General features: G+C 51.8%; 10 protein-coding genes across 10 annotated transcripts; 6 read left to right on the top strand and 4 right to left on the bottom strand.

Moving 5' to 3' along the window:
* Positions 1–12: 12 nt before the first annotated feature.
* On the bottom strand, positions 13–1,687 carry P152DRAFT_457291 (uncharacterized protein). Its single transcript, XM_033679199.1, has 3 exons — positions 1,269–1,687; positions 464–1,210; positions 13–406 (listed from the first exon to the last, which is right to left on the bottom strand). Exons 1-3 carry the CDS (start codon positions 1,354–1,356, stop codon positions 237–239), a joined length of 1,005 nt encoding a protein of 334 aa, XP_033535547.1. The 5' UTR covers positions 1,357–1,687; the 3' UTR covers positions 13–236.
* Positions 1,688–3,405: 1,718 nt separating this feature from the next.
* P152DRAFT_297755 (Metallo-dependent phosphatase) lies at positions 3,406–5,777 on the top strand. Its single transcript, XM_033675054.1, has 7 exons — positions 3,406–3,690; positions 3,781–4,112; positions 4,161–4,418; positions 4,465–4,825; positions 4,875–4,952; positions 5,000–5,465; positions 5,519–5,777. Exons 1-7 carry the CDS (start codon positions 3,537–3,539, stop codon positions 5,571–5,573), a joined length of 1,704 nt encoding a protein of 567 aa, XP_033535546.1. The 5' UTR covers positions 3,406–3,536; the 3' UTR covers positions 5,574–5,777.
* Positions 5,778–6,841: 1,064 nt separating this feature from the next.
* On the top strand, positions 6,842–7,565 carry P152DRAFT_394676 (uncharacterized protein; the record flags this gene model as incomplete). Its single annotated transcript, XM_033676267.1, has 2 exons — positions 6,842–7,246; positions 7,299–7,565. 2 exons carry the CDS (start codon positions 6,842–6,844, stop codon positions 7,563–7,565), a joined length of 672 nt encoding a protein of 223 aa, XP_033535545.1.
* A 496-nt stretch (positions 7,566–8,061) lies between these two features.
* P152DRAFT_513258 (regulator of G protein signaling superfamily) lies at positions 8,062–9,281 on the bottom strand (the record flags this gene model as incomplete). Its single annotated transcript, XM_033682794.1, has 3 exons — positions 8,062–8,298; positions 8,356–9,076; positions 9,127–9,281. 3 exons carry the CDS (start codon positions 9,279–9,281, stop codon positions 8,062–8,064), a joined length of 1,113 nt encoding a protein of 370 aa, XP_033535544.1.
* A 1,163-nt stretch (positions 9,282–10,444) lies between these two features.
* On the top strand, positions 10,445–13,676 carry P152DRAFT_472704 (sodium transport ATPase; the record flags this gene model as incomplete). The annotated part of the gene is made up of 2 exons (XM_033681175.1): positions 10,445–12,820; positions 12,870–13,676. The coding sequence occupies 2 exons, from the start codon at positions 10,445–10,447 to the stop codon at positions 13,674–13,676; spliced, it is 3,183 nt and encodes a 1,060-aa protein (XP_033535543.1).
* Positions 13,677–16,558: 2,882 nt separating this feature from the next.
* On the top strand, positions 16,559–18,026 carry P152DRAFT_465682 (NmrA-domain-containing protein; the record flags this gene model as incomplete). The annotated part of the gene is made up of 3 exons (XM_033680642.1): positions 16,559–17,205; positions 17,308–17,626; positions 18,006–18,026. 3 exons carry the CDS (start codon positions 16,559–16,561, stop codon positions 18,024–18,026), a joined length of 987 nt encoding a protein of 328 aa, XP_033535542.1.
* A 106-nt stretch (positions 18,027–18,132) lies between these two features.
* On the top strand, positions 18,133–19,323 carry P152DRAFT_457287 (uncharacterized protein). Its single transcript, XM_033679198.1, has 2 exons — positions 18,133–18,413; positions 18,480–19,323. The coding sequence occupies exons 1-2, from the start codon at positions 18,401–18,403 to the stop codon at positions 19,007–19,009; spliced, it is 543 nt and encodes a 180-aa protein (XP_033535541.1). The 5' UTR covers positions 18,133–18,400; the 3' UTR covers positions 19,010–19,323.
* P152DRAFT_457286 (Vps54-domain-containing protein) lies at positions 19,174–23,066 on the bottom strand. Its single transcript, XM_033679197.1, has 3 exons — positions 22,626–23,066; positions 19,669–22,561; positions 19,174–19,619 (listed from the first exon to the last, which is right to left on the bottom strand). Exons 1-3 carry the CDS (start codon positions 22,855–22,857, stop codon positions 19,415–19,417), a joined length of 3,330 nt encoding a protein of 1,109 aa, XP_033535540.1. The 5' UTR covers positions 22,858–23,066; the 3' UTR covers positions 19,174–19,414.
* A 295-nt stretch (positions 23,067–23,361) lies between these two features.
* On the top strand, positions 23,362–23,594 carry P152DRAFT_370456 (H/ACA ribonucleo protein complex subunit 3; the record flags this gene model as incomplete). Its single annotated transcript, XM_033675502.1, has 2 exons — positions 23,362–23,486; positions 23,540–23,594. Coding segments are annotated over 2 exons (180 nt in total), but the record flags the coding sequence as incomplete, so codon positions are not given.
* A 214-nt stretch (positions 23,595–23,808) lies between these two features.
* On the bottom strand, positions 23,809–25,458 carry P152DRAFT_457285 (putative art-4 protein). Its single transcript, XM_033679196.1, has one exon. It carries the CDS (start codon positions 25,303–25,305, stop codon positions 23,926–23,928), a length of 1,380 nt encoding a protein of 459 aa, XP_033535538.1. The 5' UTR covers positions 25,306–25,458; the 3' UTR covers positions 23,809–23,925.
* Between the last annotated feature and the right edge of the window lie 195 nt (positions 25,459–25,653).

Below are 25,653 nucleotides of genomic sequence, written 5' to 3'. Positions count from 1 at the left end.
GCGATTGTCATGGCCCAAAGAGAATGGATCGATTTCTGAAACTAAGTACCTCATGCTTTTGAACTCCTATTGCGAAGCCACCATTGTGGAAAGTACCTGTAATACTTGGATCCTTGTCCAGTGGCCAAGATCCCCAACATTACAGCTTCTAGAACTCTTAAGTTTCATCATCCACGACTGGTATTCCCGACATTTATTCTAAGAAAAGGGTATCGCGGTAATGGTAGAACGAGGGATTATCTCTTCTGGGTCTTCGAAGGAGGGCCGCTCTCGGGAGTGCCGTTCTTCTCCTTCCTTTTGCCCTTGACCAACGCGCGAATGTCGATTTCTTCGTCGCTCACGTCCCAATCTCCCTCCTCGAATTCCATATCCGACAGCTCTTCGTCGTCCATTTCCTGCGCTGAAGCTGTGGCGAGCGTTAAACCGGTTTCGCGGTAATTCACTCGGATTCAATGGCACTTACTGAAGTACTTGACCGCATTCGCCCAGATATCCTCGGCAAGGAGGGCCGCGATGTCGCCTCCATGCGGGCAAATCTCCACATCCTGCCGCGTATCCTCCAGATCCTCCTCCGGCTCCTCCTCGCCCTTCCCCTCCTCCTTCCTCGCCTTCCTCCGGTCATCCTCCGCCCGATTCGCCGCCGCCGACTCCTCCGCGCTCACGTACTGCTTCTCCGACACGAACCCGAAGAACGTGAAGAAGCTCCCGATTCCATCCTCGTTTGACTCCAGTTTCTTCGCGAGCGTCACGTAGTCCGCCGACGGTTCGCGCGGCGCGTCGCCCGCCCCGTTCGAGGAGCCCAGCAGGTTGCGCTCGCGCTCGAACACCTGCGCCGCAGCGTCCGTCAGCCCCTTGGTAAGGTCCTTCCCTTTCTTCCAGTGGATCTTAACGGGTTCGGAGACGAGGCCGGTCCATCCGTCGCGAGCGCGGCGGAACCAGAACTTCTTCTCAAGCACCTCATCGTCGAACCACTGGTTCGGGGCGAAGGTGAACTTGACGCTGATGCTGCGGGGGGAGTCGGCAAGCTCGAAGCGGTCGACGGCGAGAGAGCGGAGGCAGTCGGCGAAGAGTTCGGAGTCGGAGGGCTGGATGAACTGGTCGAATTCGGGGGGCGATTGCTCGAAGACGAGGGCCCAGAAGTTGGGGATCTTGGAGATGAGGGCTTCGCGCTTGGCGTATAGGGGCGCGTTGAGCTCCCATTGCTTGCGAACTGGCGAGGGTGGTTAGGGACAGAGTGTGGGTGGGATATGGACAGAGTGTTATCTTACTTATCTCGAGATCTGCGACATCGAATTCATGTTCAAGCTCACTAAGCTCTTCGTAAAATACGGTTGGTTGGGGTTGGTCGATATCCATCCTGGGTTGATGAGGGGAAGTGACAAGCTAAACGGCGATGTTCTTGTAGCAAGAAGTAGTGTGATGGTTAAAGACGAGACAATTGGATCGTTTCCAAGATAGTATATACCTTGATAAATACAATAGGATGATGTTGTGGAAGGCAATTGTTGGGAGGGAGAGATGGTGGATTGCGAAGTTCGGCCAATTTTTGAGCTCAGCTCAAATGCTGTGATATTTCTTCAGTTCAATTCTGGGGTAGGTAGCCCCACTTCCTGTGCCCGCTCCAAAGCTTAATCTGAAGTTTGACCAACTAACTTACTACTAAGTTAACTTAGTTACTATGGTAAGCTCAACCAACTGATAACTAGTTAACATGAAATCATAAACATTAAACTCCCTCTCTGGGGTCCGTTATTACTTATTAGGTACTCCTCCAGTAGTCTAGTTAGGCCCGTATCTACTATTACTACCTCAGAATCAGTTTGACCAGTCACTTGACACAAGTGATCAAGAATGCCAATCTATCGATTGCCCCATATGCGGCCCATGGAAGCTTTCCCCATACTGTTAGTGAGGCAATACACTCATGCTGAACAGTTCACTTGCATAGGCAGTCCGATAACATCCATTTCGTGTCATGACAAATCTCAGGCTCAAGTTCTAGAGCCATGAGCCCTATAATCTGCGTCTTTGAGATTCTAACTTCGCCCAGGAATGGAGGAACTTCTAGCTTCCTCGTCCGACTTCTCCCGAGCCTTATCCAACTCCTTCAGCAGCCTGGCTTCCTCTTTTTCCACACCATCGAGACATCGAAGATAGTAGATCTAAAACTCCATCAAGTTCTGCCCCTGATTCGGCTGTTCCTTGGCGAACAGAAAGCCAACATCACTATCTCGTCCACATTTTCGCTGACACTCGCGAACTCTTGTTACCGATCGGTCGAAATGTTTGTTCTGATAATACCCGCGGATTACTTGCAGGAACTTACGAGTATGACATAACTATTTCATCGAAGAAGGCCATTAGTACGGCCAAAATGTCCAACTGCGCAACCTTATTCCGTCCTTGAGAAATACCGTCTTCGGTGGGGAGATCAATTGGTAGCTCCAAGTCCCCTCATGTCAAATGTCCACTCCACCGAGCTTATCATCAGAATATACGGAGCAGATATAAATAACCATTGGCCCCCTGTTTGTACCATTGAGAACGATAGGATCATTACTGATTATTATGCAAGATAAATTCGGTCTAACTTCTAAATTACCCGTCATTATCATTCGCCATTCAGCCATACTCCGCAATGGAACTTCCTGTTCCTGGTTACTGGTACCACGATGCACTAACCCACATTCTAAGCTCCACAACAGAGTTCCGACGAATAGTCCATGGGATCTCTATTCTCCAGTCACTCGATACTGCAGTCCCTGGATCCGACCTTAAAGTGGATAGGGATTCTATAATGCCCCGGGAATACTTGAGAATTTGAGGCTGACGGCTGAACTCCCTGAGTTGGGGTCGGAATTGAGGCTCCAATAGGCAGCACCGCAACGCTCGTAAGGTTCATGTCGTATTATTAACTAGGTAAGGTAGCTACTGAGGTAGGTAATCACACGTGTGATGGTGTGGGCACATCCTCTATGACAGGCGAAAGCTTGGGGGAGCGGATCCAAAATTGCAAAATCAGATCGCTCTTTCAGCTCCAGAAACCCCACGATTCATCTGATGCCTAAGACTTGCGCGATAGACAACACAGCATATACATGGTCGAATATCCAAAGAATTACATTAAGCATCTCAAACGAGTTTGTCAGGGGCTTTAACGTCGAGTATCTCTGCTCTCACCCGTTTAGTGGTAGCCTAGCCTCCCAATACCAGACCGCACTCCAGTCTATTCTTACCCCTCGCCCGGATACCTCAACCTCCCTCCATCTTTGACCGGTGTCGAGCCTCTCTCTCCTTGAAAACCCCATACTCCTGCAAGTACCCAGGAACCTCGCGACGCTGATCATTGTCTTCAACTATCGTTGGATCGTCATTGTCCCTCGCCTTTTTCACCCCGCCAAGCGATCCGTGAGATCACGACAGCCGAAATCGCCACATTCGCCGTTCGCGATTCTTCTGTCCTCACAGGCAGAACAGCCTTCTCTAAACTGGAAATTCCCCGACACTCACTCGACACTCGCAAATAATCGCCCGAGATGGATCCGAATAACAAGAACTTCGATCAGAGTCAATACATTGACACCGCTCTGCGCGCCGTCCACAATAAGAAGCCGGCGCCCGAGATCGATTTCACTCTCCATACCATGGAAGATGGCGAGCAAGTGAGCACCCTCGAGCGCGTCTGCAAAGGTAGGCTATCAGAGACCGGTTGGGATATGCGATGAGCACGAACACGGCGCATCGTGAGAGAAGGCATGACGTTGACCCTTTTTTTTGCAGACGTTCAAGCACCCGCTTTCCACCCCCCGACGCCCGAGCAATTCTTCTCGCCCGATGACCCGGAAAAACCGAACATCCAATTCCTCAAGCAGCACTTCTACCGCGAAGGTCGCTTGACCGAAGAGCAGGCATTATGGATCATCAACAAGGGGACGGAGATACTGGAGCAAGAACCTAATATGCTGGAGATGGACGCGCCCATCACTGTATGCGGCGACGTCCATGGCCAGTACTACGATTTGATGAAGCTGTTCGAAGTCGGTGGTGACCCCGCGGATACGCGATACCTGTTCCTGGGCGACTATGTCGATCGAGGGTATTTCAGCATAGAGGTAAGCGGGACAGGTCCCCACGCCTAGTCGTTGTAACTAATCCGTCAGTGTGTTTTGTATCTGTGGTCTCTAAAGATCTGGTACCCGAATACCCTCTGGCTACTCCGAGGGAATCACGAATGCCGGCATCTCACCGATTACTTCACGTTCAAGCTCGAGTGCAAGCACAAATACTCCGAGGATGTTTACGAGGCATGCATGAAGTCATTCTGCGCGTTACCGCTCGCCGCGGTGATGAACAAGCAATTCCTCTGCATCCACGGTGGATTGAGCCCGGAGCTGCATACCCTCGAAGATCTGAAGAGCGTATGTTTTGCGACCATCTCACCAATGACCTTGCTAACCAGACCAGATTGACCGATTCCGCGAGCCACCAACCCAGGGACTCATGTGCGACATATTATGGGCCGATCCGCTCGAAGAATTTGGACAAGAGAAGACGGCCGAATTTTTCATCCACAACCACGTCCGTGGGTGCTCCTACTTCTTCTCATACCCGGCGGCCTGTGCGTTTTTGGAAAAGAACGGCTTGCTGTCGATCATTCGCGCGCACGAGGCCCAGGATGCCGGGTATCGTATGTATCGCAAGACGAGGACGACTGGCTTCCCTAGCGTCATGACAATCTTCAGCGCGCCGAATTATCTGGATGTCTACAACAACAAGGCGGCGGTCTTGAAGTATGAGAACAACGTCATGAACATCAGACAATTCAGTATGTCCGATCTCCCTAGATTCATTTAGCATCGCTGACCGAGCTGTAGATTGCACACCTCATCCGTATTGGCTTCCAAACTTCATGGACGTCTTCACGTGGTCACTCCCGTTCGTAGGAGAGAAGAGTACGTATCTTATCCATTGTAACACGCCCCATCACTAATATCTTTAGTCACCGACATGCTCATCGCCATCCTCAACACCTGCTCGAAAGAAGAACTCGAAGACGAAACCCCTTCCATCGCCTCCGGCCCCTCGTCTCCCCCTCTCGGCTCTCCCGACCCCGAATCCATCGAATACAAACGCCGCGCCATCAAGAAAAAGATCCTCGCCATCGGCCGCCTCTCCCGCGTCTTCCAGGTCCTCCGCGAAGAATCCGAGCGCGTCTCCGAGCTCAAGACTGCCTCGGGCGGTCGCCTCCCCGCGGGGACGCTCATGCTCGGCGCCGAGGGCATCAAGAAAGCGATCCACAGCTTCGAAGACGCGCGCAAGGTGGATCTACAGAATGAACGGCTCCCACCGAGCCAGGAGGATGTACGGAAGAACCATGCGGAGAGCAGAAACCAGGCGCTGGAGCGGGCGAGTCAGGATGCGGAGAACGACACCGTGATGACGACCATGGCCCGGCGGATCAGCATGTAAGTTTGACGTTCCCCTGCAGGGCTTAGCTGCGCGTGCTAACTGCGACTAGGTCCTCCGGTTCGGGACGAAGCAAGCCCACGAGACAGCCCGAGCAGCAGAGCTGATGGAGCTGAGGGATCGTTTGGAGATTAGGACGAGGCGTCGTCTATAAGTCGCACATCGCTGACCGACTGATATGCCTTTGCCATGGCGACACGAAACGAGAATTGGATGAGCAGCGACTGGCTCCGACAGCCGAGCGTGGAAGGGGGCGTTCTTTTTGTGTACAGCGTCTAAATGAGGGAGAGAATGCATGACATCTCCTCTCGTCTTTTTTCAGCCCAAGGTATTTGAAATGAAGGAGTGGGAAAATCCGTCGGGTCAGTATCTCCTCGGAATTGATGGGTTGGATGGATCATGCCAAGCGTGCCAGATGCTTCTATGATAGGTCTAATACACAACGTTCGGTTACAGGCTTGACGGCTCGGGATGATGTGCCGCAGTGGTACTGAAGACGAAAAGCTCCTGCAGGATGAATGAAGACGTGAGTTGTCGGCGAGTCTCACTGTTGTGTTCCCAATTTCCCCATACCCACGGACATTCAACCCAATACATGAGATTAATTATACCATACTTATTCGTACTTTCTGGGCGCTGGCTCGCTTCTGGAATAATCATACTCGCGGATAATATCACTCCATCGAATAGTTTGGCCATCACGCCTCCAGATTCTATCGTATTAGATATTTGCGTCATATCCTTCAATGCCTGGAGTCTCGAGGGTCTCAATGCATCTCCAGGCCGTACTCAACGGTGGTGCCGCCACCATTCTGCATGTCATTCCCAGTCAAGATGATGTACATGATGACCACCTATATCGCTCAATACATATGGCACGTCCAAGCTCAATTATGGCCATCCGCTCTTCATTCCAGGTGGAAAGGGCTGAAGCAGAATCCTAGCAACTGTAACCATCATGCATCCACCGCTCTACGTCAAAAGCCAGGACATCATAGCATACGAGCTTTCAATGCATCAATCGTAAGATTCAGCAAATATATCTTCAGCCTTTCTGCGATGGATACATTCGATCATCGGAACATTCCAGCCTAGTTCGGGCGATTTGTAATTTGTATCACTCGCTTAAGTTAGGCTTAATAGGACGCCTTCAACTATCGTATCCGAAGCTGAATTGGCGATAACAGACTCGGAACTGCTTGGGATAGCATGGGATCCTTCGAATATGGACTGATGTCCCCGAGGACATGTACTGGACATGCTCCCGTGTCTAGCTATATCAGTCGTCTTCCCCGAATTGACATCAGAGGATTCCCAAACACGCATCAGCTTCCAGTCAGTTAATCAGCCCCAGGAAAACCCAAACCCCTTCACCATGAAGTCCACCCTCTTTACTCTCTTCGCCCTCGCCGGCAGCGCCCTCGCCCTCCCCCAGATCTCCACTGAGCCCACCGGCCAACCCAACCCCCGCGACGTGCAGTTCGATGCCTCCAAGATGATCATCTTTGGCGACGGCTGCCCGACGGGCTCCGTCAAGTTCGCCGCGTCCACCGACAAGACGAAAATCCAGTTGATTTTCGAGAAGTTCTTCGCGCTGTCGGGGCCGGGGAAGGGGCCCGAGGACTGGCGGAAGGCGTGCACGCTGTCGGTGCCGCTGGTCATCCCGCAGGGGCTGTCGTATTCGATTGTGAGCTCGATCTATCGTGGGAGTGGGCATCTGGAGAAGGGGCAGACTGGGAAGTGCTCGACCACGTATTGGTTCACGGGAGAGCGTGGTAGGGTAAGTTGACGACGGTCGCGTACTCCATAAGCTGTTTAAGTAACCTCGAAAGCAGGTCCGGACGTCCGTCTCCATTCCCACGGGTCCGAAAGACGAAGACTACGACTTCTATTGGGACAAAGTCGACGAATCCGACGTCGTCGCATGGTCTCCCTGCGGCCAAACGTCGTCCATCCTGAACATGATGACAGACCTCAACTTGCTCGGCAACCGGAATAAGCCTGGACGAATCACGATCGATGCTCAAGATCTAGCCAGCGACACCCAGTACTCGCAGGAGATTCACATCCAGTGGAGGAACTGCCCCAAGAACTACTAGGCAGCGGGGGTATTCCGCATGCTCGTCCGTTTGGGGATTGAGCCTCAATGTTAGATGGGATGGATGAAATGAAGCAGCTGGGCTGTGAATGACTCGAGATCGGATAGCTGAGATTCGTCCTGATGATTGCATATGATTCTTATGGTTTAGTTCGCAAATGACAAGATTATTTACTCCGGAGCAAACAGAAAACAGGACACATTCGCTTGCTGTTCCGGGGAGCAGCTAGAGATATCGCACTGAGTGACATGTTCAAGAACGACAACTCGACACCGAAGACCACACTTAAGAAGATGGATCAGACATGCTGATAGAGTAAAATCACACGAGTGCCATCCCGGATGGCATGAACAACGGCCATGATAAACACACAGCAGCCCAGACGAGTACAACTCCATGGCCATTAGTTGTAGTTAACCCACAATACGCCTTCATTCGGCCATCGCAGAACACCGATTCCGCTAAAAGCATTTCCCAAACCAAATCGTACATTATGTCATAGCCTCTTTCCCGGAACGAAGATGAACAGAGAGCAAAGCGCTGCATCGATCAACACCACCACTCCTAGCACGCTCCACGATCTTTTGACGAGTAATTTTCGAACGAACGGCTCGTTCACTCGGGCGAATTTCATGAATGTATATTCACTATACCCCACGAGTGCGAGGATGGGGTCGAGCATATATTGATGGGAGGCGAGCGCGTAAACGCCGATGGTGAACGGGAGGATCAGCTGTGGATTGTCAGACATGGTTATCCTGCAACGGAAGATGCTTGCATCTATACATACCCAACACCTCGTTTGGCGATTATAATCCAGGAAAATAAGGACAAACGCTGTCCATAGCGCTCCGAACAAAGAAATCAGGCCAACGATCGCTCTAAACATCATACTTGGCGGGACGACGTTTCCAAGCGCTTTCGACCGCAGGAACCCAGGGAATGCGTCTCGTTCCATGGCTTGGAACACGTAGTCCTTCGCGGCGTCGAACACTTCGGGATCCTCTCGGCCATTCTCCTCGATAGCAGCGGTGACTTCGTTGAGGATTCCTTGGGGGAGAATGATTTCGCGGTCCGACCCAGGTAGAAGATACACGAACAGGATCCGCTGTGCCGATGCCCGCAAATCCTGTCGCGTCACAGTGTGCCCCGGGGAATCAGAGGCATGCGGGGGAGAGCGATCAGTTCCGGTTGCAGGAGACTGCGAGGTGGACTTCGTGAGCCCAGGCCTGGCGGTGTGTTCTGCACCCGTAGCGCTCTGATTCGTCGTGTTGCTTCCATGGCTGTTTGACGGGGAGTGTTTGCTTGGGCTCTCGGAACGGAGGAACGCGGAGAGTCGCTGGTCGGACATGGGCTTTTCGGTGGACGGACCGGCACCATCTCCCTCTGCGTCGTAACCCGCGGACGATCGCTTGCTCGCTTTATCTAGGTCGGGGGTTTCAATGAGGTTGGAGCGACGTAGTTCCCGGACGTAATGTCGACATAGGGACATGTGTTGTGAGACATCGAGCCTAAAATTCATCAGTGAGAGTCCAATATACGTCTTTTCAGGATAACCCACCAGAAGTCCAAATAGTCCACTGATCTCTGCTGGTCCCTCATGTATATGTAGAATGAATACAGATCCACGGGTGCTAGCGTTCTTCGTCCCAACACTTCGAACAAGGTAGGCAATCGGTGTCGCGGAACGTCGGGAGTTGGTGAAGGGCTGGACATTGTCGCAAACTGTTCCCCGGTATCGGTCTTAGGCGTATCAGTGTATAGTGCCACGTAGCAGTTGAAGGTACGTTAATGGAGCAGCTGGCAGTAGCAATCGCAAAACGAATGTGGGATGTGGTAATGAGCGTGTTATGAGGTCCTGATGCGGGTGGCTATGATATTGGCGACACCAACGAAGTTGACGTGCCACAAGTCACAAATCAAACGCAGAAAGGCGACACGCTGCACAACGTAGCATTAATGATGGCTGGATGCTGGAACTCTCTGATGAGCATGTTCGGGAAACACTCAATTGTGAAGACAGACGAAGATTGATTGCTTTGACATCAGTCAATCGTTAATCAAACTCTCAAGCACGTGCCAGGGGCCAGAGGTTAGAGATTCTAGTCACGTGACCTCCAATTATCACCTTCGGACCGAGTTTAATTTCAACGTCCTCCGTAAACATTCACGACAAATCACTCCCAATTGCCACTGAAAGAAGTCAAAGAACGTGATTGCTATTGGTTTGATAATGGTTGAGGTTTTGAATCGCTGAAGGTGACGAATGGAGCAAAGTTGCATTCAATCCTTCCATCTCCTGAGAGCTCCAAGGAGACCAAGACTCTTATGGAATATTACTAGTTGCTGCTGAATCCATGCTATCTATTCAATTGGTCGCCTCATTCTTATATCTATCAGATTCAGACCATGGGTCCATTATTATTCATTCCGAGTACCGACCATAATAGGGACAGAAACCTAAGTTGCTGGATCTGCAATCCGAACCTATGAACTTAGTCCGCCCCAAGTCCGCATGTCCAAGCACCAAGAGCCTCATGTATGCTCGGCGTTGGCGGAATATGACGTTGAGTGACTAGGCATATGTGTGTTCGCCATTCGCTTAACTGAACTAATGCTTGCTGCTGTAGCCAAGACAGCGATTCTTTCACTGCAACTGCAACTCAGGCTTGCCGCTTGCACAAGAAGTGAGGATGCCTGCAGTCCCACTTGCTTCACCCACGGGGGAGGGGTATAAGGTATCTCCGCGTTTCCCACCCTGTTGCTTCGTGCATCTTTCTGGAAATTCCAATTCCCTTCCTGTCTTTCCGGTGCTTAAGAGATTGGGTGCCTCTTTGTTGATTCTACTACTACTCTAGGTTCCTCACGCTTATTATTGAATGGGTATAGAAGACCCCATCCCCGAGGAGAGTTCCGAACCTCCTATATGTGGCCAAACCAAGAAATCGCCACATCCTCACACCACCGACGATTCGGGTCGTCCGGAATCGAATCTCAGCACTGAATCACAGGATCCAACACCGAATTTCACCGCAGATGATATAGCCCAAAAGGCTCATACGCTTTCAGCAGAGCAAGTCGCCCAGCTTCTCGATGTAAACTTGCACCATGGGCTCTCTGCTACCGAAGCAGATGCTCGTCTTCGCTACCATGGGCCGAACAAGATTAAAGCAGCTGAGGGAGTATCCAAGTGGCAGATATTCTTGAGACAGATCTCGAATAGTCTGACCATTGTTCTTCTCATTACTATGACCCTGTCATTCATCATCGACGACTATATCGAAGGCTCTGTTATCGCTGGAGTCATCACTCTGAACATCATTGTAGGATTCTACCAAGATTACAATGCAGAACAAACAATTGCCTCGCTATTTGAGCTATCTGCTCCGCAGACCACCGTAGTTCGAGACGGGGAATCCAAGATCATCGAGGCTTTCAGTCTCGTGGTCGGGGATGTCATTCAGCTGACGACTGGTGATATCGTGCCTGCCGATGTTCGACTCTTTGAGGGAATCAACACGGCTGCGGACGAAGCTTTGCTCACGGGCGAATCGCTTCCAGTCCATAAAACTCCCGAGAAATTGTTTACATCCCTCGACATTGCAACCGGTGATCGGACCAATCTTGCCTTCTCTGCAAGTACCATCACTCGTGGCCGTGCCAAAGGAGTCGTGATCGCCACCGGAATGCACACTGAGGTCGGAAAGATTGCAGACATGCTACGTTCCAACGGGAATGCTAAGGACGGCAGCAAGGCCATCAAGGCTTTACGAAAGGCCCGAAACACCGCCAAGCACATTCTAGGTCTGGTGGGAACGCCTCTTCAAGTCAAACTTAGCAAGTTTGCCCTACTGCTCTTCGGTCTTGCAATCCTCCTTGCGATCATCGTCTTCTCCGTCAGCAAATGGGAAGTAGATGGCGAAGTCCTTATCTATGGGATCTGCGTGGCGGTGGCAGTCATTCCGGAGTCTCTCATCGCCGTCTTGACCATCACATTTTCCGTTGCTACTAAAGCCATGGCAAACAGCAATGTCATTACACGAAAACTTGCGGCTCTTGAGGCCGTTGGAGGTACAAACCATATCTGTTCCGATAAGACGCAAACGATTACGCAGGGATCAATGGTAGCCAAGGAGGTCTGGATACCGGGATCCGGTACCCTCTTCATCAAGGACGCGACTCCTTTTGATCCGACAAGCGGATTTGTGGACGACTCGAACTGGGTGACCACGGAGCAGTCCTTCAATCAAGACCCGCACCTGACGATGTTCCTCACAACGGTTGCCCTCTGCAATCTGGCGACAGTGACAAATATGTCGAAGGACTCTGCGTCACTAAGCACAGCAAATACCGCGTCAGCACCTGACACATGGACCGCCCTTGGTGAACCTACCGAGATTGCTCTTCAAGTTCTGGCCACGCGTTTCAACCTAGGCAAACCGACTCTACTTGAAGACGGGCGAAGCACACTGGCGGTCGAATTTCCTTTCGAGTCTGCCCTAAAGCGCATGTCGGTCATCTATCGCAACGGCGATGGCAGTTTCCACATGTATGCGAAGGGTGCGGCCGAGGTCCTCTTGCCGCTCCTGAACATTTCCCCGGAGCTGGCCGAGGAAATGAAAGAGAAGGTCGAGGAATTGGCTGCAGAAGGCTTGCGAGTTCTCTGCGTAGCACACAAACCAATTCCCACGGGATTGAGCGAAGAACAACGGGGCAATCGAGACCGCATGGAAATTGAGCTCGACTTCCTTGGTCTGGTCGGACTATACGATCCACCTCGTCTAGAAACCGCCGGCGCGGTCAAGAAATGCCAGACCGCGGGAGTTGTCGTGCACATGTTGACCGGCGATCACATCAAGACGGCTACATCGATTGCAAAGGAGGTTGGTATTCTGAAACCAGCGGACTTAATCGGGAAGGATCGAAAGATCATGCTTGCGGCGGATTTCGACAAGCTGACCAATGAGGAAGTGGATAAGATGGAGGATCTGCCTCTTGTCGTTGCTCGTTGCAGCCCGTCGACAAAGGTCCGGATGGTAGAGGCATTGCATAGACGCAAGGTCTTCTGCGTGATGACGGGTGACGGGATCAACGATTCCCCGGCTCTTCAGCGCGCTGATGTAGGTATCGCGATGGGTAAATCCGGTAGCGATGTTGCCAAAGAGGCGGCAGACATGGTCCTGACGGATGACAATTTCGCATCGATTGTGAAAGCAATCGAGGAAGGCCGTCGACTTTTCGACAACATCCAGAAGGTAGGTCTGCACGCGTCGTTCATCTTGTCCATGCTTACTTTGTACGTAGTTCCTGATGCACCTCCTGATCTCGAACATTGCACAAGTCGTGCTCCTTCTTCTCGGCCTCGCGTTCAAGGACGACAATGGCGTCTCCATATTCCCACTTTCTCCCTTGGAGATCCTGTGGGTCAACTTGATCACGTCCTCGTTCTTGGCGATTGGGCTTGGCCTTGAAGATGCGCAGCCAGACATCATGTACCGCCCGCCTGCCAATTTGCAGGTCGGGGTATTTACCGCGGAGTTGATCACCGACAAGTTCATCTATGGCGTGTTCCTAGGCTCCCTGTGTCTCGTCTCCTTTGCCTCGGTCAGCTATGGTGCGGGCGGCGGAAACCTCGGCCATGATTGCAACGAAGGCTACAACGACAGTTGTGATGTGGTCTACCGTGCTCGGGCGACGACCTATGCGACGCTCACCTTCCTGCTCCTCGTCACGGCGTGGGAAGTCAAGCACTTTTCACGATCGTTGTTCAACATGGACCCAAGTCGCCACACTGGCCTGTTCTCGGTGTTCTCCACGCTCTGGCGGAACCGATTCCTGTTCTGGTCCGTGATGGCCGGATTCGTCATCTGCTTTCCCATCGTGTATATCCCGGTGATGAACCGAGTGGTGTTCAAGCACCAAGGTCTGACCTGGGAGTGGGGCATTGTGGTCGGCTGCACGGTCGTATACACTTGCTACATTGAGATCTGGAAAGCCATCAAACGCCGGTTTGGGATTTGGAGTGGAAAACATCTCAAGACGGTGGTGATTGATGCTGAAAAAGGTACTGAAAAGGGTGCTAGATTCGATGGAGGAAATCAAATTGCCTAAAAAGGGGGAGCTTATGCCATCGGGTGTAAGGAGAAGACTGACTAAAATTGCATGCAAAGGCGAGTGGAAGGAATTGACGTGGACGGAAAGTGGTAACAGATTGACTCGCGTGAGGACAATTCTTGCTGTCTTCTCCTTTCACAGGTATCGGGCTCGGGTGTCCATTCATTCATTATGGCCGCGAGAGCTTTAGCCGTTCGACACTCATTGATCTGCTTCGACAGAAGTTCAGATAACAAAACAAATTTCAGCATCGCGTGATACTTCGCCATTCTATGAATCGATTTCCGGTGTTGATGGTGTGCTTAAAGGCAACCGAGTTTGTCTTTCTCACTCCCAGCTCCTTTTGGAAGTTGGTTGCGGTGACATGGGCTGGTCTGCACTCTGCGGTGGGTGCAATTTTCTCCCACCAAAGACAGTTGATTACTTGATGCGAATTGGGATATCATAACGTAATTACAAAGAAAAGGAAGAGTTTAGTCCAGTAACTTGTTCCTCCCAGCGTCGCTATGCTCGAATGCCAAGCATCCTTCCCTTTCATCAATATTTGCGCAGCCGATCCACCCTTTTAGCAAAAGGGGAATTTCTCCCTTCTCCGTGTCGCTGTCTAACCAAACTTCGGTTGAATATTAATAATAATAATGGACATTGCTCCCCACTGTTCAGGGTTTAACCACAGCGGACCCACCCGATATTCTTCAAGAAATTCTGGTTCAATCTATTCTGTAAGTTAAAGAAATTGAGCCTGGCTCGAAGAGTTCTGTGTACAACTGGGGAATAGGCGATGCCGCACGATGCCGCCTCCATGGTATCATCAGCAACATCCTTCAGGCTTCAGCACTTAAGGTGGGTAAGCAGAGGGCGATGATCTTGGAATCTCGCCCTTCGCATCACGTGTGTTGACTCCGGAGATGCAACATCCTACGCATCGCACGATGCAGTCCAAGGCGCGATCTACCAGTGGCGGGGGTCGCTTGTCTCTGATTCCCGTACCGCCCTAATGCCCTCATCAGTCATCCCGACGAACCGGAGGACTGGTTTCAAGCATGAGCTCTGAGCTCTCGTCATCGGCCGAGTACGGAGCTGCACTGCTGCAGGCCCTGGGAGTCAAGAACGTGGCTGCAGAGTGCCGATCAGATATTACACGTCGGTTGGATGACGCCGTGACCGCATGAGAATTGAGCGTTTGGAGAATTGAGACCTAACAGAAGCAAAGTGTGCAGTGGGGCCGGGTACCCCGCAATATCGAAATTTTTAGCTAAATATCGGATCGCTGGTGCGGTGGTGCCTTGTGCGAGGGGCCTCGATTCAAGAGAGACTCGACTTGGGCATCTGCTGCGTAGCTGGTCACCATTCTTTGGTTCTTGTCAAGGAGGCTAACATGTAGACGTGTAGAGGAATCAACGACGAAGGATTATGATGATCAGCCCACAAATCTTGGCTGAGGGATGCTGTATTAGAGGGAAGACCTGTATCAACTCTTCAACACATTGAACACAGGATCGCTGTTAGAACGGTAGGGAGACTTCACCAGTTCAAGTTTTCCATGAATTCTATCCGATCACGATCAACAATTCACCATGTATCCCGCAGTCCCGCTCACCGTCAAACGTCCGGCCACATCCAAGCCAACGCTGGCGGGGATGGATCGAACTTCTCGTGGTCTCGTGAAGCTGTAAGCGTGCCGAACCAGTCCACTCTGTTTATTAACTGGAAAAAGGCGGCCAAGGATAGTCGATTATTAGGTAATAGGAAGTCCTCTCGTACGGTCTCTGGATGGCGTTGAAGATGCGTGACACCAACGGGGGACCTTGCTCCTTTGGCTAATCTTTGCTAATACATGTAACTTTTTCATCTCCTCAGCGCCTGCCTGGCCCAGACCTTGGTCAGACTTTCACGCACGTGGTGCTTAATTACGGTAATTTTTCATTTTTGGCATGATTCCTGGCCCCCTTGGCCTGTCATCTCCTCTCGTCGTCGGTCCCTAACCCGAACCCTTCTTCCCTATTCCTCCGGAAGCCGTTTCAACGCGAAGTAACGCGAATCAACCACCAGCGCCATGGGACTGCCTTTTCCCGATGCCTATCCCTCCAAGACCCTGTCCACCGGCTTGCATTTGAACCCTGTGCCTGCACATCGTCAACTTTTTCTGGCAGGTTGTGGACATTCTGCGACTTCATATTTTGCCCATCCGCCTCTTATGCATTCTTATCAAGTTGTTGCGTGCTCCTGTCTTGCTTGAGAATACCTAGTCATCACCGCCGAATATAGGTACGGTACGCTTCCCGTGCCCGTACCATCCGCAGTGACCTTCCAAATTCCCTTCGGCTGCCTCCCCCATCTTGAACAGCTGATAACGTCATATTTCGCAAGTTTCTACTGAGAACACCCAAAGTTTCAACCCGTTGAAGTCGGCCTGTCGGTGGAAGTCTACCTTGACCACGGCGGAAACGCTTACCTCGAAACGTCCGACTGCGTCTGCGTTATCACTTATCAGCTCCTTATCCTGCATCCTTAGCAAAGTCTTATTGGCTGATCGATATCCTCTTTCGGACGATTTCTGCCACCGGTTGCCTTATACTCATATTGATGATTTGACCTGACTAGGCTTCGATAGCGGTGGCCTAATCCTGGTTGCGATCACAGCATCGACGCTCTGGTATCAAAAATCCTTTCCCAAAATTCAGCTATCGTCATCCTAAGTCCAGACATCGAAAACGCGCACTGCACGGAAGCTGCGATCGGTTGTTTTCCGCTCTGCTCCCTTCAACTCTCGGCCGATACTGGAGAAGGGGGAAATATATTGCAATCGGTCCGGTCGCTCAGGCTGAGGGGCCTTTAGCCATATCGCTCCAATGCCGTCCACCATCAGAACCCTAACCATGCGGACGGGCAAGACCCTGGTTACGATTAACAGCAGTGGTCGTCAAGCCGCGAGTGTGGTGCGAGTGGCGGCAGCCATTGGCTGGAACGTTCGTGCGCAGATGCGCGATCGCAAAGGGATCGTAGCGCAGGAGATTTGCAGCCTACCCAACGTCACCGTGATCGAAGGCGATCTGGAAGAGCCGGGCGTTATTGCAGAACTCTTCAGCACGGAGAACGGGGGTGTCGACCTGGCCTTCATCAACACCACGCACTGGGGTAACGAATTTGCTGTGGGAAAAGCATTGGCGGACGAAGCGAAGCGGGTCGGTGTGAAGCACTATATCTATAGCACGATGCCCGACCACTCAAGATTTCGAAAGGGATGGAAATCGTTGCCACTCTGGGCACGCAAAGCAGAAATTGAAGAGTACGTGAAAAAGCTCGGGCTTCGAGCGACATTTGTGTATACGGCGATATACCACAACAACTTTACGAGCTTGGATTACCCGCTGTTCCGGATGGAGTTGCTAGACGATGGAAGCTTTGAGTGGAGAGCTCCGTTCCATGAGCACGATAAGCTCCCATGGCTTGACGCTGAGCATGACGTTGGCCCGGCAATTCTTCAGATTTTCAAACATGGCCCGCAAAGATGGCATGGCGAAAGGTAAGCGAATAATTTGGGTTTGAGAACTTGGTGTTCGATTCACCCCCAGTGGCTCAATACTTCCCTCGTGTGTCCGAGCATCATATTAACTGTTTCTCACAGAGTCTGCCTTGCGTTCCAGAATCTCACTCCCCTTGAAGTCTGTCGTGACTTCAGTAGGGCTCTGAATCGGCCCGTTCACTATGTCCGTGCCCCTATCACGATATCTCTTCCTGTTCCGACGGGATATCGAGAACACCTAGAGATCCTGGAAGAGGTTCTCGGCAACCAACGAGCTCCGTACTTCGGGCCGGACCTTCAAGAGAAGTGCTTGGAGGAAGCGTTAGAGCTATGGGAAGGGTTCCGGAGCATGGAAGAATACGCACGCGAGGTGTTCCCCCTAGAAGAGGCCGCCAATGGTCTACGGTGGATGGAGGAGGACGTAGTGCAGAAGCAAGAGGAGGAGCTGAGACAGAGGGAGGAAAACTCTGGTGGAATACCGGAGGAGGAGGACGCCGATTTTCGTTCGGCATGCTAGGGAACAATTCCTGTGGCATGAGCATACTGGGATTCCGGTCAGCATGGTTCGGCGTCGGGCTCAAATTTATTCTCGGGAAATAGGGGGTATACAGGCGAACTAGTACATGGTCATATATTTCTTTTTTTACCAACAAAAGTTCCTATGGTCTCGGGTTATGTTTACCAGGCTGCTACCACACAGAGGAGTTGAAGCGGCATTTCCACTACCTCAATCGCAACCATCAAAATAATGGTTCAGCAATCTACCCAATAGCTTCACATGTGCAACCGTATATCTCCAGGGCCGAGAATTCTTGTCCTAGCATTGATAATATAGTACCTAGGGGATACGGAGGTACGTTAATAAAGGTCCTACAGTCTTGGACTTCAAAGTTTGGGATGCCTGGCTTAGTCATCCACCGTCCGAACCCTTCAACTCCCAGCCAAAAGCCAGCAACTTTCTACAATCCACATCGGAATCCCATTGACGACTCGAATTGTTAGACGCGGCGCTGCCGTGCTGTTAGATACGATGTCCGCGATCACAAAATCCCTGCGATCTTTAAAGGTCCCGTCACTTGCGTCGTTTTTCAAATGGCGCAAAGCTCCCAAAGTCCAGCCGCGTGTGGCCATGGGACCGCCTCCGCCTCGATCGTATCCTCCGCCCATGGTCGGGAAACGACGACCGCTTACAAAGATGGTCAATGCCGGTACGTTCGCCCCTGGAGCCGTGTGCTTCACCTGCCTGGCGGATGGATGTTGACGAAGCATTGTAGCGTTGAACAGTCGTCCCCCTCGTCCGAAACTTCGAGATCTGGGAATCCGCGTCCATGAAGTTCCCCCGAGTCCATTCCCGATATGCAAAGAGCCCCTCAAAGTCCTCACCGAAACGCATATCCGGCACCTCGATCCCTCCGGCACGCGGACGCGGTTGTTCGCGCCAACCAACCCCGAACGAGTCTGCCCCGGCGACATTCTCCTCGTGCGGCAACGGAGCGGCGACCCGTTCGCCGGCGTGGTGATCAGCATCAAAAGGGCAGGGACGGACACGGCGGTGCTGCTGCGCGGCCAATTGACGAGGGTCGGCGTGGAGATGTGGTTCAAGGTCTACAGTCCGAACGTGGTCGGAATGGAGGTGGTGAAGCGGGCGGAGAAGCGGGCGAGAAGGGCGCGGTTGACGTATCTCCGGAAACCGGAGCACGACAAGGGATCCGTTGAGAATGTGGTCAGGCACTATCTCAAACAGAGGGCTGCGTTGGGTTCGGCGAGCGCGAACGCGACGTTGAAGAAGACTAGCAAGAGATGATCGTGTTGATTTGTCATGGCATTGAATGGCGTTATTCGGAAAGAGACAAAAGACTGGGTTTGCATGGATTACGGGCTTGAGCGTTCGTACCCATTTTGATCGCATTGCACCGGTTTACTAGACATGGAGATGTTGGATTGACATCACGGGAGAGTCATACGAAGGCAGAATGGACTTGTATTGTCGTGTTTGATGCTGATAGTCAGCACAGCAGGCCAATCCACCCGTGCCTCCGCCAAGCGCGGCTGTAAAACATCTGTTAGAAGTTTGTACATATAGTTAAACGATCTCATCGCACGCTAAATGGATCCTCAACACATGAACTCCGCCCAATGCAACGACGATCCAACTCAAGTTGTCGTCCGGTTGGAAAAAGGAAACGCCCGAACGAAGACCAACGCTAATTCACGAGTCCGACTGCTTCTCTTCCGGCTCTGGGGCTACGTCCTTCGGCGTCTCCGCGTCATCGTCACCTTCAGCCGTTGGGGCGGGCGCTGGTTTCTCTTGGACTTTCTTTTTGTGCACGATGTCCTTGACGTAGGCGCCGATATCACCAGATCCATCGATCTTGCTCAGCCTCGTATCGAACAACTCGGCGTCGCGTAGAAGTCTACGCAGGTTAGCACCACCCATGAAGTTCTCGTTGACGAAGGCCATACCTTGCTTTCCCTGGTGCTGTGGTTACCGTGGCATCTGCGAACGCCTTGCCCCATTGCTCTTTGTAGTTGGTGAAGACGGGGAGCATGATCATCTTCACGTTTCCATCTGGTAGGTGCCTAGCGAGCACTCTCTGGAGCGTGCTGGTCTCCTTCGTCAGTGTCTCCATATATGGACTAACGTTCCGCTGTGTTTCCTTCTCTGCATCGAAATCCAGCTTTTTCATTGCTGATATGTGGGACGAGCAGCGCAAGGCCATGATATCAACGAACTTCTCGTCTATGCTCGATTGGTGATCCTGAACCAGGCGTTTCACCTTGTCAAATTCTGCCAGAGTCCCAGGTGATGTGGAGGGTCTCCGACGAATAAACTCTCGAAGGTAAGGAACCAAGGCGATGACGAAGCTCAAGGACTGAGATGCAAGAGCGAGATGTTTCGTTAGGATATTTTTCAACCCAGCCGTGCCAATTGCGCCGGCACCGAGGATGAGCTGGCAAGACCGGGAGTTGAAAAGTTTTAGATAGTCGAGGAGCGAGGTCGATATCTCGTTGCTCATTGGAGGGATAATCGTGAGAATAATGCAGAACCGTTCGACCGTGCGTAGGAGATGAATGGTGGACGCGACCAATATGTACTTGTCTTCGTCAATGACTGCACTTCTGGCCTTTTCTGTCTCTTTAACGCCATTTGTCTCTCCCTCGGCGCCCTGTTCGTCGTCTTCTTTTGACTCTGGATCTGCCCACAGGTCGGCGATCTTCGTCCATGTAGGCGGGTCCGATGTCATGCTTTCCAAAATCCGCGAGAGAGCCGCCGATTCGGCCTCGCCAACATCTTTGGCGTCCCACCGATCCGCATCGAGCACTTGTTGCAGCTTTTGCCTTTCCGATTCCCCGAACAAAGTCACAAATTCTTTGATCTGCATATTGACCACGGACTTGAGCGATGCGCCGGATCGGCCCGAGACTGCTTCGCATTCGTCGGTGAATAACCGATTCAACGTGAAATATCGCAGGAAAAACTCCATGGGAAGGCGGACTGTCTGCTCCGAGCGTGCCTTTAGGACTTTGGTAACGTGCGTTAAAGCGACGTCGACAGCTTGCCCTAAAAGGCTGGACATGTCCAAGCTCTGTGAGATTTCCTCTTGTACGGAACTGGAGTCCGCCCTATGTCGGCCGGGGACGATCGTCTTCTCGATGCTGGGAATGCTCGGGCTTCGCGGCGGGGACGAGACATCCGACTTGGGAGGAGGGACGAACATTCCGGTCGTCACATCGAGGAGAACCTTCACCTGGACGCCCAGCCGCCGAAGGACCTCTCCCACTGCAGTGTATGTCTTCACCAGTAGGTCCTCGGCGGATTCGGGATCTAAGGCGCGCAGATTACGAGCAAGTATCACCGACTTCTCTTGTTGACTCAAAGCTCGGCTGTTCCGCGTCGATGCCGATGCCAATGACTCGGCATCGTCATCGGACGAGCTGGGCAGATGTTGGCGGATTAAGCTCTTCATTTCCCGCATCACTGCCTCTCGAAATGCAATCGCAGCTGGTCCGGTGTGTCGTGAGCGGTTGAGACCATGCAAAATCGACTGTAGATCTTCTCTAAACTTATCGTCCGTCTTCATGTAGGCAGGAAATCCTGACTGCGAGCGCCCGTGGCCGCCTCTTGAACGCTGAGACGCGAAAGCCCACCCTCGTAACGTTTCTTTATTCGGCACCGTAAAGACGTGCTGCCGTAGATCGGCAAGCAAAGTCTCCAGGAATCTGGCTTCGAATCCTTTCCCAACTCTGTCCCGAAGCAGATTCACCCCATTCGTGAACCCTTCTAATGCTTTGAGACTTCTTAGGTCATAGATATGCTGCGCAGGATTGGACGTTAACCACGACAAATCCTCGCCCTGAACGCTGGGCAGTTTCCCTGCCACATATCGTTCGAGGATGTCGAGACGGTCGATTGCAAGCTCTAACTCGCCACTGTCAACCAGTTCTTCGCAATGGGTGGCGCCATCCATGATGCATCGCAGTTGAATCATCGACTGCCCAAGCTTCCGCAAATTCTCGCGCCGTCGTTGCAAGGAAAGAATCTCGAGACCCCCTTGAGCCATGTCTTGGTCGAGTTTGGCGAGATCTTCCCGCAGCTTCTTGATCTTGGTTACCGAATCCGAAGCCTCCGACTGCAGGTCTTTAAGGGAACCAAGTGCCGCAAAGAATGACGCGGAAGCTGTGGAAATTGAAGAAATTAGATGGATTTCCACGGTGTCCATGTACCACGACAATTTCTCTTGTAGAATCGCATTGGTAGCAAGCGCCTTCCGTGGAGGTGCTGGGGCGCCATTCGGATGTCCGTTCGCGCCTTGCCCGTCATCTTTGGATGGATAGGGGGATCGCACTACTTCGGAGCGTTCGCTGACTACGTCAAATGTACGCGGGTTTTCCAGCTGAAAGTTGCCATCGAAGTATACACTCGGGATAGTTGAGAGAGGCGCTACGGTCGCGGCCGCTCTCCTCGACGAACCGGCACCGGAGCGCCGTCTTCCTTCCGATGGTTCAACAGGGGAGAGAACGCTGGTTGAACTGGCTCGTCGGGGAAGTTCGGCTCCTAGGCTATCTCGACTCAGTTTCCGCTCAAGCGTATCCACAACGCGCTCTTCTTGTGATGATCCTTTGTGTTTGCGACCCGGATCTTTTTCCGACCCTAACCTGGCCCTCTGGAATGACTCGACCAAAGGCGCGATTTGCGCTAAATATGTTTTGAACACGGAGTTATCCACACGAGGGATATTGGCCAATGTGACGGGAGGAATATCTCGGGTGGTAGGAGGGCGATGTGAGGTGGATGGTGTTATGTGTGGGTTGAGTCCGGTTCGAAGCATAGGTGGCTGGAGGAGCGTTGATATTGCTAAGCGAAAGGGTTAGAGCCCGCTTCTTTGATGTGGTCGGCTCTAGATGCTCTTCCTACTGACCATTCTGTCCAATTTCCGTCATCGCATTGCCCTTCGGCTGACCGATGGTGTCCAAGGAGCCTCCAATCGAGCCGATGGAGCTGGCAACGGAACCCCGTCGAAGGCTTGATGTCGACCCTTGCCGCCCAGCGGTCCAGTCTGGGCTCGGAAACGGAAACTGACCATGTTGTGAAGTCGCTGAGGTCGGGGAGCTATATCTATCGACAGATTGTCGGTACGAGGGAGATGACATAGTCGCGAGGAACTCCGGGATTGCCGGTGGGTGCGAGGCATGAGGACTCTAGAGGTTAAGGGAGGACAGGGACTCGAGGGGACCACATGCGCCCGGCCTGGTGGGGCAAATATGAGGGAGTATGTCCTTGTGGAGTGCTTGGTTCACATATCTTTTGTCATTTCCCTTCAATAAATGTATGACAAGAGTTAGACAGCGGTAGTGCAATGCTCTATTACAGATTACATTGAGCAGCACAACATGGACTCGTGGAGGTTAACAGACTTGCAGGGATGTGACGGGATGGGAGCTCCGTAGTAAAGCGTCCCAGAAATCTTCAATTTCATATTTCCCCCACAATATCCGACGAAAGATCTTCTCCCACTTACCAGCCACCCTCACGCATTCATCGAGACTTTGAGAGTAACGAATTCAGCTCTGTCGCTTGAAACACTCCCAACTGTATGATGAATCCTCGAACTGCCGCGATCGTGTGGATACTGACCTTCCTGGCATAGGCCCATCATGTATCTCATGTACTCCGTTGACAGCAACGGCAAACGAGTCTATACGCTCAAGAAGGCCGTCGATGCCAAAGCCACCTTCTCAGCACATCCCGCTAGATTTTCTCCGGACGACAAGTTCTCAAGGTGCGACACGCAGCCTTTGCGCCGATGATGACACCCTCTAACCATGACAATAGGCACCGATATACCCTCAAACGGCGCTATGGGCTCTTGCTGACCCAGAAGAGTGAGTCGCTGCTTTATCAAGAATCACAAGGAGACAGTTTCGCTCATACAATAATATAGAAGCCGACCAGAAACTCCTTGGGGAGGTCCACAACGCCGCTTGAGACAACTGAAGAAATGAGAGATAGGGAGAGAGCGGAAAAGCCTCTCCAGGCAGTTGTGGCAATCTTAGCATGGTGTCCGGCGTTTTCATAGGGCACTTGCGGAACAAGATCAAGGATAGTTATGGCTTCAAATAGGGTCTCCATTGGAGTGCAGCTATGAATTGAGAGTCCCTTGATCACTCAGTAACATGTCTCTTGAGTGATGATATACCCTCCCACGTTCCATCGGATCGTCATATTCGCTTCTTGGAATTCACGTTCTTCCCGGCTCCAATCCTCGGCTTCCCTCCTGATTTGGATCTCTCGCCGCTCAGGATACTCGGAAGATAGTCTTCATCCATGAGATCCCTTTGCCGCCGCCGTTTCTCCTGCTCCATTGCCCTGGTATACTCTTTCTGATCTTCAGCAAGAATCAACCCCTGACCCCATCCACCTTTCCCACCACCTTTCGAGCCCTGTGCGATCTTCCCCTTGGAAGAGCCAGCCACCGGCTTTGGTATGCTGTACCGGTCGCCTCGAGTATTCCATTGCATATTCTTCTTCAAGAAGATCTTGAACTCTCCGTTTTGATTTGTCGAGCATGACACCCGCGTCAATGTAGGGCCTCCACACCGAGGGCAGAATTGTTTCGTCATGTCCTTGGTTTGGAGGAAGCATGCATGACACCGGAGAATAAACGTCTTAATCTGTCGAACTCGTTGAAGGGAGGCGGAGAGGAGGTTGAGGTTCATGGACAGGATTACATTTTGCATTGCAAAATCCGAAGTTATGATTGCAGCCTGAACAGGCTTGCGACTTGCGCCTTCTTTCGAAGAGCTTTGCAAGTCTTTCGCTCGATGTTTTGAGATATTCGCCGGTGTGATCCATCCATCAGAATCGTCGTCCTCCTCTTTAGTCTCCGGCGTAGGATTGGCCACCGCATCTCCTGATCCACCAACAACGGATTCTTGCTCTGGATTCGTTGCATCAATTTCAAGTTTTGCTAAGGAGTCAAGGGTTTGCTCTTGAACAGACTCCTCAAGCTCCTGTGCGTCCTTGTCTTCAATTTCCGGTTCGATCTGCGTTGTAGGCTCGCTGGGCTCTTCAGGCTGAACATCCGGTCCACCTGCTGCATCCTGCTGGCTTGCTTGGACACTGTCGGACGCGTTGCCATCTCCTGCATCCTGCTGGCTTGATTGGACATCTTCGGATGCGTTGCCATCTCCTGAATCCTGTGCCGCGGAAGTATCAGCCTGTGGTGGAGAGCCGTTCAAGCCTTTCTGGCCCGGCGCATTTCTTAACCGCCAGTCTCCTCCATTGCGCTCACACTCCACATCGTACGCAAGAGCAATAAGCTCAATATCAGGCTTGCTGAGGACCACAGCATCTCCGGTCTTGCGGGCAAATTCTGTGACAAATTTGATACTGGACGGTTTAGGACTGCGAAGGGTAAGGAAAGGAAGTAAGGTGGTCTCGACTCTGGTCCTTGTTGCTTCGTCTCTAAGTTCGGAAATGATGGTAGGTGTTGTCACAAGACTCTCCCCTTGTGCGAGCAGGCTTGACACCGACGGCTCATTCTTGATGATCGGGCCCGCGTCAAGGATGAGAGTGTGTGCTATTTTTCTCGGGTCCATTCTGTTGTCTGTGGGATCCAACCAAGCTCTTATTAAGCGCCTTGAAAAGCTCCCAATTTGCAATTCAATATAATTAGACACAACAATCTGGAACTTTAAATTTGTTCCGTGAGTAACTGCGACGATGTGGATAAGTCCTGGTCTTGGGCGAATCGTGGAAATTTTGTCTCCGAATTTCGACTGAAATTGACCAGGCTATGTAATTTTCGAATAAATTGGGTTTAGTGTAAATATTATCACGTGACACCGTTCTTTCGCTTGTTACTTTGGAACTTGTCAATCTCTCCATTCAAAGTTGGATTGAAGATTCAAAACCGGAATATTGGATGTATTAAGGTAACTCCAACT

Source organism: Eremomyces bilateralis (genome assembly GCF_010015585.1).
Source record: "Eremomyces bilateralis CBS 781.70 unplaced genomic scaffold P152scaffold_6, whole genome shotgun sequence".
In the NCBI taxonomy this organism is placed as follows: domain Eukaryota; kingdom Fungi; phylum Ascomycota; class Dothideomycetes; order Eremomycetales; family Eremomycetaceae; genus Eremomyces; species Eremomyces bilateralis.
This window is presented reverse-complemented; position numbering and strand designations above follow the sequence as displayed.